General features: G+C 46.3%; 1 protein-coding gene across 3 annotated transcripts in view; it reads left to right on the forward strand.

Annotated features, from left to right (window-relative positions):
- Positions 1-15,000, forward strand: part of LOC135101314 (rhoGEF domain-containing protein gxcI-like) — a 110,480-nt gene that overhangs the window by 72,364 nt on the left and 23,116 nt on the right. For 2 of the 3 annotated variants that reach the window (XM_064005124.1, XM_064005123.1), the window contains 2 exons: positions 6,088-6,218; positions 6,312-7,765. The exons of the other annotated variant lie outside the window; for it this stretch is intronic. In XM_064005124.1, the coding sequence (XP_063861194.1) occupies positions 6,088-6,218; positions 6,312-6,493 (313 nt within the window). In that variant the 3' untranslated portion in view covers positions 6,494-7,765. The remainder of the gene's footprint in view (positions 1-6,087; positions 6,219-6,311; positions 7,766-15,000) is intronic. 3 annotated transcript variants of the gene reach the window in all.

Genomic DNA, 15,000 nt, shown 5'->3' on the forward strand with positions numbered 1-15,000 from the left:
ACGATGAATGCTGCCGTTTCGGGAGGAGGAAGAGAAACGTTCTTAATATTTGTGACTATAATTTTTTTTTTTTCATTATTTCATTATCACTAATCTTTATTTTAGTTTCAGATCCCGGGTTTTATTTATTACTTAGAGCTATCAGAACTAATGAAGCAATCATAGCAATAAGCAAGGTGGCTGTTACAGAAAACCTTGAGAACTCCGCTGATTACCCACGAGCTGATTAACGTTACAACCGCAGACCCCGGGGAGTGCGAGGGGCTGTTCCACTCGCATAAAAACACCATCTGCTGAATGCGGCATGATTTTGTGTGGCTCTCCCATTGACCTAAATAGTCTCACGCGGACGGTGTTAACGTTTACAGCGAACGTACTGTAGCTTGTGTTCTTAAACCCTTTGTTCTCTCATTAGTGCTGCTTTGTTGGGACCACAGAGATGGTCAGCCATGTTCGTAAGGGTGGTTTTTCTTTGTGATGGTGTAGAATCCTTCTTAAACTATCACTATAATGGTTTAGAATCTTCCCTAGATACTATGTGTTGTATTCTTAAACCCTTTATTCTTTCATCATGCTTCCTAAGGCTACAGAGATGGTTAGCCATGTTTGCAAGGATGGTGTTTCTGTGATGGTGTAGAATCCTTCTTAAACTATCACTATAATCGCGAATGGTTTAGAGTTCTTGTTAGTTACTATGGCGCTTGTTTTTTAAATGCTTTGTTCTTCCATCAGTGCTGCTTCCTAGGGCCACAGAGATTACCAGTCGTATTCACAAGAGTATTTTTTTTTTATTGATGATGCAGAATCCTTGCTAGGAAGGGTACGACTCCATTGGTAAACAACTTGGGAAAAGGTATGCAGAAAAAGAGAAGAAAAAAGAGAGGTATACTATATTGTAGGTAAACGTTTTGTTCCCAGATCAGGACTGCTTCCAAAGGCCACAGAAATATAATCAGTCGGTTTCTCAAGAGTGTTTTTTCTCTGTGATGATGTAGTGTCCTTGCTAGGCCATGCCATGGGTCGTGTTTTAAACCCTTTGTTCTCTCATCAATACTTAAAAAAAAGGAAAGACTGAGTGAAGAATGGGTGTGCGTGTGTTTTATGATTCCTTCCTCCCTGTGCCCGCCTGATTCTCCATCCTTAAAAGCTAATTCAGAAATAAATAAATAAACAAACAAAAGAGGCCCGCTGATTATTTCTCCCTGAAAAAAAAAAAAAAGGAAAGCTTGAGTGAAATGTGTCTATTATGATTCCTTCCTCTCTGCACCTTCCCTACTCCCCATCCTTTCTTTTTCCCTTCCCGTGTTTACTCCTTGATTGTTCTTCACCTTTACCGCGTCGAGTGTAAAGAGAAAATACAACAAGAAGGCAGCATGTGGTGTGAGGCTGCGTTCCTTGCGTGTGTGTGAGTGTGGCGAGGTAATGAGGTGTTGAGGGGACCGTGTAGACAAAGAAAACCAACAAAAGCCAAGACAACCGCTCACCGCAACACAACATTGAACCGGACACACAAACACACACACAAGACCATGACAGATTCAGAGAGAATTTGATAAAGGTCTTTAAGTAACGTAAAGATGTAACAAGGGCAACCTAAACAAAATCTTCAGTCAGAAATCAAGATAAGGACAAGAAATATCGGGTTCACACGCAGAGAGAGAGAGAGAGAGAGAGAGAGAGAGAGAGAGAGAGAGAGAGAGAGAGAGAGAGAGAGAGAGAGAGAGAGCGAATTCAGACGTCGGGCGCTCCAGGATCATAAGAAGCTCTAAGGGCATCACCTGTGCATCCCCTGAGGGCCTGACGAGCACCCGAGCAGGGCAATGAGAACGAGGAGGTGGAGGTTCATGTCCTTAGGGAGAGTCCTCTCGGGGCGTCACTGAACATCCGGGAAGTGTGACCTTGACGACCTTTTTAGAACATTTTTAAGGTCATTCCACAGTGAGTGTTGGATATCGGAATCTAGCTCTCTCACCTGTTTATTAGAATATCTTAAGGTCATTTAGAGGATTGTAGCATTAGAGTTGTTCATCTCTGGCTTTCACTCTTGTCTAAATGTACATAGGGACATGTTAGGGTCACCGATTAATATCGGTCACCTCTAGGTTTCACACTTGTTCACAGTTACAGTGGGACATGTTAGGATCATTCAGTGACTGGTAGACATCAGTTTGATCCTTACTTGTCCCAAAACTAAAAGGTAGGATGCAGAGTGCACGGATTCAGTCACTCTCTCTCTCTCTCTCTCTCTCTCTCTCTCTCTCTCTCTCTCTCTCTCTCTCTCTCTCTCTCTCTCTCTAAAGTCACTCTAGACAAACAAATGAATAGACAAACAAACAGACAGATAGACAGAGACAGAAAGACTGGAGTATAAAGCATGATCTTGTTTGCTTACAAGAGAGAGAGAGAGAGAGAGAGAGAGAGAGAGAGAGAGAGAGAGAGAGAGAGCAAAATAGAGCGTGGCATTGTTTGCTTTGTCGCCTCGTGTGTATCTTCGCCAGCATTAAAGCTTAGGTGCAATTTAGAGATAATTCCAGTAATCACGGATGATGAAATTCAATGTGCTGTGGTGAAGTGACAAGCGTAGCGCGCCTCTCGTCCTCCCCTTCCCCCTCACCACCCGGCGCCCGCCCACGCTGCTCCCAGGCTGAAACAAGCACGCAGGAGGAAAGTCTTGCTAAAACCAGCACGAAAGTTGAACATTGGAGTAAGTTGAAATAAGAAAAAAAAAAAAAGGTACAATGGAAAAATACATGAGAGAAAAGTCTTCCAGAAACTGACAAGAGTAGAAGACTCAGGTAAGGAAAGCAGAATAAATATAGAAATGGATAAAAACACACAGGCGTTAAGTGCCAAGTAAGAAAGCAGTGATACAAATAAAAACATAAAAAAAATCAATATCTCTTGAACATCACACTGAAGCTTAGCAGAAGTAGCGCTCTCTCGTAACTTAGCCAGCGACAAGTGACTTTGCTGTTGAGACGTCAAACTTTTTTTTTCTAAGTCTTTCTAGAGTCGTTCAACCCTTATTATCCTTATTACTTTAGATTAGATAGTGTAGCTTATCAGCTCGTACGGGCCCATAACTAATTTCTTCTTTCCCACACCAAACCACATTTTTTTTTTTTATGTAGGAAGGACACTGGCCAAGGGCAACACAAATCCAATAAAAAAATGCCCACTGAAATGCCAGTCCCATAAAAGGGTCAAAGCAGTAGTCAAAAAATGATGAAGAAGTGTCTTGAAAACTCCCTCTTGAAGGAATTCAAGTCATAGGAAGTGGAAATACAGAAGCAGGCAGGGAGTTCCAGAGTTTACCATACATACATGATGTGACGGGTTTTCACTTTTTTATTTTTTTTTTATTTATGCAATCACTGGCCAAGGGCAACAAAATTATGAGAGAAAAAACAAGTTCATTTAATTCCCAGTTCCCAAAAGACTGCCAAATAGAAAAGTCAGATGACAGAGGATATGTTTTGAAATCTCCCTCTTGAAAGAGTTTCCTCACTGACAATGCAATAGCCTCGCTAAACTCTTACTAAAACCATGGAAACACCCTTGAAAGCCACAGTAACTTCTACCATAGCCTGTTATTTTTTTTTTCAATTTAAATTTCACAAAAGTACACGATTTTTCGGTATTCTAAGGTCTAAAGGGTCACATTTGTCTCGTGCCCCATTGGAAAGACATTTAACCCAATTGAAACAGGATGACGAGATGTTTAAGAATACCAGACATAGATCGAGTACGTACCACTGACGCGCTACCCTGAGAACTCCCGCAGCTGGTTAAGTTAATGAGTCTGATTGGGAGGTTGACAGGGTCGTGGGAGGCTGCGGAGAGAGAGAGAGAGAGAGAGAGAGAGAGAGAGAGAGAGAGAGAGAGAGAGAGAGAGAGAGAGAGAGAGAGAGAGATGAAGACGACGTTATTAAGGATGGAAATGAGAATGGGAAGCAGAGAGAGAGAGAGAGAGAGAGAGAGTATAGGTTTTCATTTCCAAGGTGGAATATAGACAACACTGAAATATAAGCAAAATAATAAGAACGAGGATGAGCAGGAGGAAGAGGATGAGGAAGAGGAGAAGTAGCAAGAATTCAAGAAGAAAGAGAAGGTAGAAAAGGAGGAGGAATATATAGGAAGAACAAATTATGATAAAGAGATGAATAGCGATAATCACTCATTATTCTCTCCTATCAGTGTGGCAACAGCGCTCCGTGACGTCACACCATCACAAACTGGGCCTCCTCCCGCGCCCTGATCCCAACACAGCGTTATAACATCATCACCATCTTCATCAATATGACCACCATCTTGACAGCTAATTAATTTCCTGTCTACTGAGTATCTTTAATATTTACTTGCATGTAGTGGAGGTGGCTTTGCCTCGTTTAGAGTGTAGTGAAGGCGTGCGCATGGTGGGAGTCAGGCAAGCGGGGTCACAAGACAACGTGCGGAGCCTGGTTTTGGTGACAACTGACCACTGACTTTGTGTTGGGATCTGCATAGGTGTTGTTGGTGCGCTAAGCATATCCATCACACTCAGTACATAATATTAAATGCACCATATATACAAGAAGTCTTAAAGAAGCCGACAAGGGGAGAATAATTAGTCAGTTTTTACATGCGTTGACAAGAAAATCTTCAAGAGGAGGAGCAAAGGGGTTTTTCACTACACAAGGACTAAAGTAAATTCTCGCGTTCATGACGGCTAAACAATCGTGTAATATAACCCACCGGGGATACTACACCTAAGCAATACTAGCTTAAACGGATAAATAAATACTTTATTAAGGATGCAATAAGAAGTAAAGCAAGAAACAGAGTCGGAAAGAAAAGTTGGAGTTTCCTACACGAAACTCACTGAGACAGGCAAACGGATAGCATCGAGAGCTGGGTAGATTAGCTGAAGAGCTCAAAGTATGATTTCCTATTGATGGCTAGGTGGTCCCGACTGGCCACAAGAGGAGGAAGAGTCTAATTTCTCCTATTCAAAATAAAGGGATTTCACAGAGCGTTTGTTGCCTCCTTAGCGAGCCCGGCGGAGGCGGGTGGCTGGGGGCGGAGCCTAACCACGAGTGTTACTGCACCTATATTCCCGCATTTATTTGCTCACATTTTTGCTGGTTTTATTTTCGCTGCTTGATTCTCTCGCATGCTTTCTTTTTCTTTTTTTATTCATATGCTTTTTCAGACGGTTCTTGTATGGAATGTTATCTCCTCGTGTTGTCTGGCTTGTTTGTGTGTTGATATTAACGTTTTGTTGTGATAAAGCTGTTCAGAGAGAGAGAGAGAGAGAGAGAGAGAGAGAGAGAGAGAGAGAGAGAGAGAGCATTAATGTAGTACCATCGAATAGCTAGCTATATGCATAAAAAAGGAAAGTTTGAAATTTTACAATACCGTAGTAAAATCTATATTACAACAGGGTCAAGAATAACAATGGAGCTGCTACTGCTACTACTACTACTACTATTACATACTACTACTACTGCTACTACTACTGCTACTGCTGCTACTACTACTACTACTACTACTACTACTACTACTACTACTACTACTACTACTACTACTACTCACCTCGTCAAGTCTTATCTTCTCCAATGGTTCACATTCAATTATCTCACCCACAGCAGAACTTTCCTCGTCCTCCTCCTCCTCCTCCTCCTCGTGTTCCTCCTCCTGCTGATGAGGTGATCTTAATGTTGGTTTACCTCCAGCTATAAGCGCTCTTTTCCTGCTTACTTACCTCCCTCTCCTCCTCATTCCTCTTCCTCCTCCCCCTCTCCCTCCTGTCCCTCGCTTGTTCTCTCCCATCCTCGTTGCTCCCACGGCCTCACTCACATGACCCTCACCTCCTCCCGCCCCTCCCATCTCCCTCCACTCTCCCTTCACTCTCCCACTGCAGCTCCCTCCCGCAACACTCACTAATACACATCACTCCTTGCCCTCTCCGTGACCCTCAGAGCAACACCCGCCTTTGTGTTACCTCTCACCTCAGTGTTGCTCAGAGTTTCCATGTCCTGCCACACCTAAGTATATTCACCTGACGCTGCCGCGGGTCGGCGGGTGACTTGCTTCCTCCCTCTTTAGCTGTGGCTGGAACACTGGGCTACGCTGGGACACTCACAGACACTCATGGACACAGGGGTGGGACGCAGCGGGGCGCTCACGGATGCAGGGTTGTCCTCCCCCCCAAGGTGTCATTATGAAGAGTAGTCAGGGTGAGTATTACTACGTGATGGTTTTGAAATATGGTCTCAGTGACGGAAGCATATACAGAGTGTCAGGATTTGTGAGTTGTTAACCTCGGGCAGGTCACCACACTCCTGGTGTGGCCCGGCGATCACCGTGGTGCAGTACAGCAGAGTGCAATGCAGAAGTGCAGTACAGTTGTTGCAGTACAATACAACGCAGTACACGCGGCCGCAGATTCACATATGCCCCGCGGCCGCAGGTCGAGTTCAGCCGGTGGTGGATGAGAGGCAGTTTGCCATGACCTTTGGATCAGCTTCAGGGCGACGTGCAGTGGCGGCGGAGGCGCAGCGCGGGCGTTGTGGTGTGAGGCGGGTGATTAGGGCGGCGGGATGAGCGGCGGGCTCTTCCGTGTGTGTAGCAGCAGCAAGCACCGACGTATATACGTGCAACTACCACGCCGCGCCGCAATGCTTGGAAGTTGGCAACCGCGGTGCCTGGAGGTGGTGGGGAGGGAGGGTGTCAGTGTGCGTGCGCACTCCCTTCCGTCACCACGTGCGACCCCGCCGCTGCTGCTCACCTGTGGCCACACCTGCTGACGGCCGCACCACTCGCTCGCTGGCAAGGTGTTCGCCGAGCGGCCCGACGCAGGGCTGCAGTGTGGTGTCGCTCCCACTGCCCAGGCTGTTAAAAGGCGACTACACGGCAGGGTTGACCCTCCGTCCTCCCCAGTGGCACAGGGCCACACAAGTGTGCCTCCCTCCCACCAGCGCCCGCTACACTGGGCGTTTGTTCAGTCGACAGTGGTGAACATAGTTTTGGCAGCAGTGTTGAATGCTCAGCCCCTTTGGTGTTGAGCCCAGAAAGTGCTGAGATTATTATTTGCCAATAGAAAGTCCCGACTTATTATTGTGAAAGCTTGGTGTGCCTGATTTTTTAAATGAATAAAGTGCTTCGTAATTACACACGGCTTTGAGTGCTGCTTTTTTTCGGTAGCCTCGTGTGAGGCTCAGCCACGCCCCCCTGTGCTGTGGGCCGAGTGTTGATAGAGTGTTGCAACAGTGCTCCCTTCTCTCTGCGAACACCAGTATTACCGCACCAATAATAGTGCTCCCTTCTCTCTGCGAACACCAGTGTTAACGCACCAATAACAGTGCTCCCTTCTCTCTGCGAACACCAGTATTACTGCACCAGTAACAGTGCTCCCTTCTCTCTACGGACACCAGTGTTATCGCACCAGTAACAGTGCTCCCATCTCTCTGCGAACTCCAGTGTTAACAGCACGGGTAACAGTGGTGCTGTACCTTCTCTCTGCAAACACCAATAACAGTTCTCCCTTCTCTCTGCGAACACCAGTGTTTCTTCACGGATAACGGTGTTGCACCTTCACCCTACGGACAACATTGTTAACAGCACGGATATAAGTGGTGCAGCACCTTCACCAGCAAGCCCCAGTGTTCCAACACGTGGTTCTACTTGACAGTGTCACACGGCGCGGGGTTTTTGTTGCATCTTGGTGCTCACGAACCTTACTGTTGCAGTGACCTTCGCTCGTACCTGGTGACCGCAAGGACACGTAAGTTACCTGGCATTACCTGTGTTGTGTACTTGCATGTTGCGTGTTGGCGGAAATGTTCGGTGGTGAGGTGCAATCTTTCGCTTTGCTCCTCGCTCTCAACACCTTCAGCCGCATGCTTCTCACTCCCTCACTCCCTCTCCCAAAGACAGACACATAGATTGATAGATAGATGGATATTGTGTTGTCCGCAAAAACACATTACAAAAATATAGTGTAATATTACGCAATCGATCATGGACAAGTACTGCACAACGAAACACTGCCTCACTCCCTCTCCCGAACACTGCACAACAAAACATTGTCTCACTGCCTGACTCCCTCTTCCAAACAGTCCACAACAAAACACTGCCTCACTCCCTCTCCCAAACAGTGCACAACAAAACACTGCCTCACTCCCCCTCCCTCCCAAACAGTGCACAACAAAACACTGCCTCACTCCCTCTCCCAAACAGTGCACAACAAAACACTGCCTCACTCCCTCTCCCTCCCAAATAGTGCACAACAAAACACTGCCTCACTCCCTCTCCCTCCCAAACAGTGCACAACAAAACACTGCCTCACTCCCTCTCCCTCCTAAACAGTGCACAACAAAACACTGCCTCACTCCCTCTCCCAAACAGTGCACAACAAAACACTGCCTCACTCCCTCTCCCAAACAGTGCACAACAAAACACTGCCTCACTCCCCCTCCCTCCCAAACAGTGCACAATAAAACACTGCCTCACTCCCCCTCCCTCCCACACAGTGCACAACAAAACACTGCCTCACTCCCTCTCCCTCCCAAACAGTGCACAACAAAACACTGCCTCACTCCCTCTCCCTCCCAAACAGTGCACAACAAAACACTGCCTCACTCCCTCTCACTTCCAAACACTGCACAACAAAAGCCAGCGCAGCATAACATGTGTTGATGGGAAGTGACGCAACGTAATGTAGCAAACGTAATATGATATACCTAGACTTGTAACACTGTAACTTGAGGTAACCTGACCTGTCTTACACTTACTTGTGGTGCACGCGGCGGTGCCCCTGGGCCCTGTTTGCCTGCCTGCCTGCCTGTCTGTCTGTCTGACTCCTCCTCCTCCTCCTCCTCCCGTTCCCCGTTAGCTAGGCGGACTAGTCGGGATGCATTCATGCAGTTTCTAGTATCACTGGCAGCCTTTTTCTGGCCTGGATGCATCGCAATCAACGTCAGACGTGCTCCTTTACCTCCATTAATGTTGCACTGCGTTTTGCTAGATTATTATGATTTGTGGGGATTTATGAGACTTAATCCTCATTGACATCTCTGCCGGTCCGTTACCTTCGCTTCCACTGCGGCGGCTTGCTTTCTCTTAAATACGTGTGTGCTTTTTGCCTGGCCGATAAAAAGCCAAAGTTTATTTGCCGACTTGTATTTATTTAATTGTAGTATACACGACCTGAGCTACACTCCGGCTCTCGTGTCTCTATGGCTATATTCATCTAGTCTTGTGTGTGTGTGTGTGTGTGTGTGTGTTGGTAGGTCATGGCCTGCATGTGGTAGGTTAAGGTTCAATTAGCTTCCCTGTGCGGGCCTTAAGGAAAGAGTGAGTCTCGTCTATGGCAAACTCCATTGAAGTTTTACACACACACACACACACACACACACACACACACACACACACACACACACACACACACACACACACACACACACACACACACACACACACACACACACACACACACACATACACACACACTGAATCTTACTGTTACCCTTGTATTACTATTTGTTTTTTCACTCCCTCCCCTTCCTTCAGTTATTCTTCGATTCTCCTTTAATATTTCCACAAAATAGATAGGCATATTTTATACAGGGACTGCCAAGTGTAGGGCCGATGGCTTGTTGCATCTTCTCTTATTTTCTTACGTTCTTAAAATCTCGCATGATTTCCTTCGCAGCGGATTCTTCCATGACCCAGAACACGTGGACTCTCACATCAATCATTTCACTCCCATGTCTTTTTCTAATCACTTCTTAGCTTCTCGATTAACTTTCTTTGTTATCATATCCTCCCTTCACCTGAACACATCGACTTTCACAACAATCACTTCCTTCTCATATCTCTTTCCAGTCATCTCTTAGCTTTTCCATTCATTTCTTTTCATAAGATATCCCTCCATGACCCTGAAAAAGCAGATACTTTAAGCATAATTTCATCGCTCTCTCACTGTCACATCTATTCTTCTCAACTGTCTCCCATTCGCAGAGCATTTCATCCATTTTTCCTCATTCTCTTATCAGTATCATTCCTTTCACTCCTATATCTCTTTGTACAGTCATCTCTATCCATCTCCACTGACTCCCTTTCACAGATGTTTCCATTGACTTTTTTCACATCTTTGTATCATATCCTTCCATCACTTCCTTTCTTTACTACCTCATTATCTCCTTCCACTGTGTTTTCTAACCTTCACCCTCTTTCACAAACTCTTCATCCTCTCTTCCACACTCTCGTATGATATCCTTCTCATCGCTGCCTCCCCCTAGAATAGACGTTTCCCTCGCCACATTCGTTAATAGCACCTCATTTGGCTTCCCTAAACAGGCCCTTCATTAACTTCTCCGTAACCTGACAATATGGTTAATTAGCACCACATCCCACCTGAACTATAACGTAACCTAACATAAGATCCCAGGACAGGCTCTCGTAGCTTCATCTCACTTCACTCCCTTTTTCATCCCTCTCCCTTCCCCACACATCCCTAGCCTGCCTTCCTGCCTTCCTGCCTCACCTAAAGTCAGCGACACCCTTTCCCCGTGTGCTTAGAAGGAAAACTCTCGGTATAAACAGTTACTGCTCGGCCGCGCCCTTCGGAATTAATATGCAGCATCCGTCCGACAGATCCCCGAGAGCTAAGTCTACAAAGGAAAAAATAAATACATATCCTGCGTGCGAATTATAGAACCGAGTGGCGAGGCAGTGAACTCAGAAGGGAGTAGGCAAGAAAGGAATGACAGGAGGAGGATAAAAAGGGAAGAAAATATGAATGGAAGGATAAGAGAGAGAAAGATTGTGTGTGTGTGCGAATTATAGAACGAGGTGGTAGTGAACTGAGAAGGCAGAAGGCAAGGGAAGAATGACAGGGGGAGACTGAAGGGACTGAAGGAGGAAAAAAAGGGAAGAAAGTATGGATGAAAGGATAAAAGAGAGAGAGAGAGAGAGAGAGAGAGAGAGAGAGAGAGAGAGAGAGAGAGAGAGAGAGAGAGAGAGAGAGAGAGAGAGAGAGAGAGAGAGAGAAAACGTAAGTATACGAAAAATTAAAATTACAAAATTACCAAAACCAAAACACTCAAAAGAAAAGAGAAAAGAAAAAAGAAAAAAAAAACACTTGAAAGAAAACGGAAAGCAAGAAGGTAAAAAAAGAAAACAAAGAAAAAAAAAAAGAAAATTAAACTAGAGCTTAACAGACAACGCGAGGCAGAACACGTGACCCCAAGATGTATACGTAGAACATACACACAAGCTAAAAATAATCCGATAAAAAGAAGAAGAAAAAAAGTGCAGCATAATGGAGCGTCAGGCACGAGTCTGTAGTTGGGGTGTGGGGAGGGGGGAGGGAGAGAAGGGACGGGAGGTGAAGCGTGTGAAGTAAGTGCGCGGGAGAAAGTCTGCCACGCCTGACGGAGGGGCAGACGGAGAGAGAGAGAGAGAGAGAGAGAGAGAGAGAGAGAGAGAGAGAGAGAGAGAGAGAGAGAGAGAGAGAGAGAGGATGTACATAAACAACACGCTGGTAGGGAGGGAAGGAAGGAACGCAGCAGCTTATGACTGACTGACTGAATGAATGAATGACTGAATGACTGACTGACTGACTGACTGACTGACTGAATGACTGACTGATTGACTGACTGACCGACTGACTGACTGACTGACTGAATGAATGAATGAATGACTGACTGACTGATTGACTGTTTGACTGACTAACTGATTGACTTACTGACTGACTGACTGACTGACTGACTGACTGACTGACTGACTGACTGACTGATTAATTGACTGACTGTTTGATTGACTGACTGATTGATTGACTGACTGACTGACTGATTGACTGACTGACTGACTGACTGACTGACTGACTGACTGACTGACTGACTGACTGACTGGCTGACTGATTGAATGACTGACTGATTGACTGACTGTTTGATTGACTGACTGACTGACTGACTGACTGATTCTACCGACACTTCCATTTAGGCGTGAAGAAAGAAAAGAAAAAAAAAGTAGAACCGAAAGATATCAACATACCTTTTTCTTTCCTTTCCTTTTTTTTTCAGTGAAACTCGTGTCGTTGTATTCGTCTCTTTAACTACTATGGTATATGCTCAAGTTTGATTGTAAGGCTGTGGAATGATCGACTGCATAAGTGGGGAATGAGAATGAGACGTGGAAGAGATATGCGGAGTGAGTGGGTGGTGTCGAAAAGATGAGAGAAGGAATGGAAGGAAGGGAAGAGGAGAAGAAGAATGTACGCTCGTTACCTCCCTAACAGTAAGGAAGGGAACAGAGGCACATTAGTGGAACAGAACATGGGACAAGTCACTGCTATAATAATTATGAAAACACACCACTGGCAGGTAACATGGCGTCCTTATACCAACGGCATTCCACCATTGCTTTATTTAACTTGTATAAAGAGGAAAGACAGACAGACAGACAGAAGAGAAAGGAACGTGTGAGTGGGACGCGGCCCTAATCACCTGCTGACGCTGACGCAATGTAGGAGTCGCTGTTGTGTTGCTTGTGTTGTGTTAGTCAGGAAGGGCTGGGAAGGAGGCTGTGACGATGATGAATTGCTCGTCTGTCAAACACTCAATTACTGGAGTCCTAAGGCACTTCACGCAAAGGAGGAGGCGTCGCTGTTGTGTTGCTTGTGTTGAGTTTGACAAGGAGGGAAGGGAGGGAGGCTGTGATGGTTGTGATGGTGGTGAAGTGCTCGCTTGGCAAACACCTCATTGTTGGAAGCCCAAGACACTTCATACTGTAACACTGGACGTGGTTCTGAAGCGATTTCCTTAGGGACTGGCACCTTTAGTGGGCCTTTTTTCAAATTGATTTTGCTGACCTTGACCGGAGCCACTTTTACATAAAAGTAACAAATAAGTAAACAAATCCCACTTTTTCAAGAAAGGAACATCAAGACAATCCTGGTACTCAATTGACTAACTTTTTCTTACTCTGTGACTTTTTGGGAGCGGCAAGACAAACGAATGAAGCAAAACGCCTGGATGTCCTGCAGTATACGCCTGGCCTTCCTATGTCACTGTTCAAATAGATCTGTACAGTAAAGGAGGAGTCTATGTGTGTTTCTGTGAGAAAGGCGGAACTTGAAAATAGTGAACGAGAGACTGTGCTCCTGTAGGGAAGGTGGAACTTAAAACCCTGAAGGAGAGGAGGAGCTTGTGTGCTTCTATAGGAAAGGTGGAACTTGGAAGCAATGAAGGAGAGTAAGGTCGTGTACTTAAGTTAGACTTGAAACACTGAAGACAGCAAGAACGTGTACTTCTGCAGGAAACTGAACCTGTGGAACTTAAGATACTGACGAATTTCACCCAAACACAGCCTGGCCGGACTCTTAGACCCTCAGCCCGTCAGCAGCCTCGAGCGTTGACCGGGACACGTGGCGGGGGCAGGAGGGGCGTCGCGGACTCTTATCCCGTGGTGGCTGAGGCCTGGGGCGCGGAGGACCTGCTGGGAGTCCTTATTAAAGTAAGGAAGAAAAACATGACTGGAAAAAAGTGGGAGGCGGCCGATGCTCCACGGTCAGCTGATTTCCTTTCTCCCGGGCGGGGCGAGCCGGGGAGGGGGTGAGGGAGGAAGGAAGGGAGAGGAGGAGGAGGGGGACACCTAACCCAGATGGCCGCTCAAGGGAGGTAAACACTGATTCCTCTTTTATATTATCTCGGACCACAACCACATCTCCTCCTCCTCTTCCTCCTCCTCCTCCTCTTCCTTCTAAGATGATGATGATGATGATGGTGTGAATGGGTAAGAAAGGTGGCTGGGTGGTGGTGCATTGTACGGTGGCGGTGGCTGTGGTGGTGAAGGTGATGGTGTGCCCCAGTGGTACAGTAAGTGGTGGTCACAGTTCGCAGTGAAGGTATTTGGTGCTGTGTGGTGTGGTGGTGGTGTCAGTGGTGTTCGTAAGGTGGTGTGTGTGTGTGGTGAAAGTCAGTGTAGTGGTTATGGTGGTTATGATGCTAGTGATGGCCTGTGTGTGGTGTATGATTAGCGTGTATGATTAGTGTATTGGTGTAGTTATGGCGTGGTGGTGATGTTAGAAGTGGTTAGTGTGTAATGTAAGGTTAACATGTAGTTATCTAAGGGAAGAAGCGAGGAAGCCCCAACTCAGCAACGCCCTACATGTACTATTATCCCCCAGGTGTCCATTACTAAGGACATTTTCGATAATTACCTGGACTTGTTAAAATTGAGCGCCGTAATACCAGACTATGTGATTGCTCGCTCGGAGATGAAATCCAGTATCTACGTGCATGTCAAAATTATTCCTGTAAAAAACACCCAGTGCGCTGATCAATGTCGTTCGATGATGTCCAGCGCGAATGTCTGTACCTAATCGCGTTTAGAAGCCGTATCGAATTTATCTGAAGGAGTTTTTAATGGCTGAAAGGGTCCAAATTACAGGTGGTTTAATTAAGCTCTCTGGTAGCCCCTCAGGTGAGTCTTATATCTCCGGCTGACATGGCTCAGTTGACAGTAAACAGCAAGGCGGGGAGGGAGGAAGGGAGAGTGTGGTGGGGGGACAGTGCTGGACAGACGGAACCAGCTAGCCAGCCAGCCAGCCACTCACCTAGCCAGCAAGACAACTACCAGTCACCCAGGCACACAACCAGCCCGCCAGCCAGCCAGTCAGCTACTCACCTAGCCAGCAAGACAACTACCAGTCACCCAGGCACACAACCAGCCCGCCCGCCCCGCCAGCCAGCCAGCCAGTAAGACAATCAGCCAGCCAGAGAACAACTAGATAGCCTTCAAGTCTTCCAGCCAGTTAGCCAACCAGGTAACCAGTTTTAGCCAGCCAGCCAACCAGCCAGCCAGCCAGCCAGCAAGGTGCTCGCATCAGAGGACAGTTGTGTAATAACGTGTCTGCTTTGATGGATGAAGCTTAAGGCAGAAGGGAAGGGAGCGCATTAGAAGGGTAGTTTTTGTGATAACACTCGAGAGGTCAGCGCCGCATTAATCTGAGGC

The sequence above is a fragment of the Scylla paramamosain genome, chromosome 6 (assembly GCF_035594125.1).
Source record: "Scylla paramamosain isolate STU-SP2022 chromosome 6, ASM3559412v1, whole genome shotgun sequence".
NCBI lineage: Eukaryota > Metazoa > Arthropoda > Malacostraca > Decapoda > Portunidae > Scylla > Scylla paramamosain.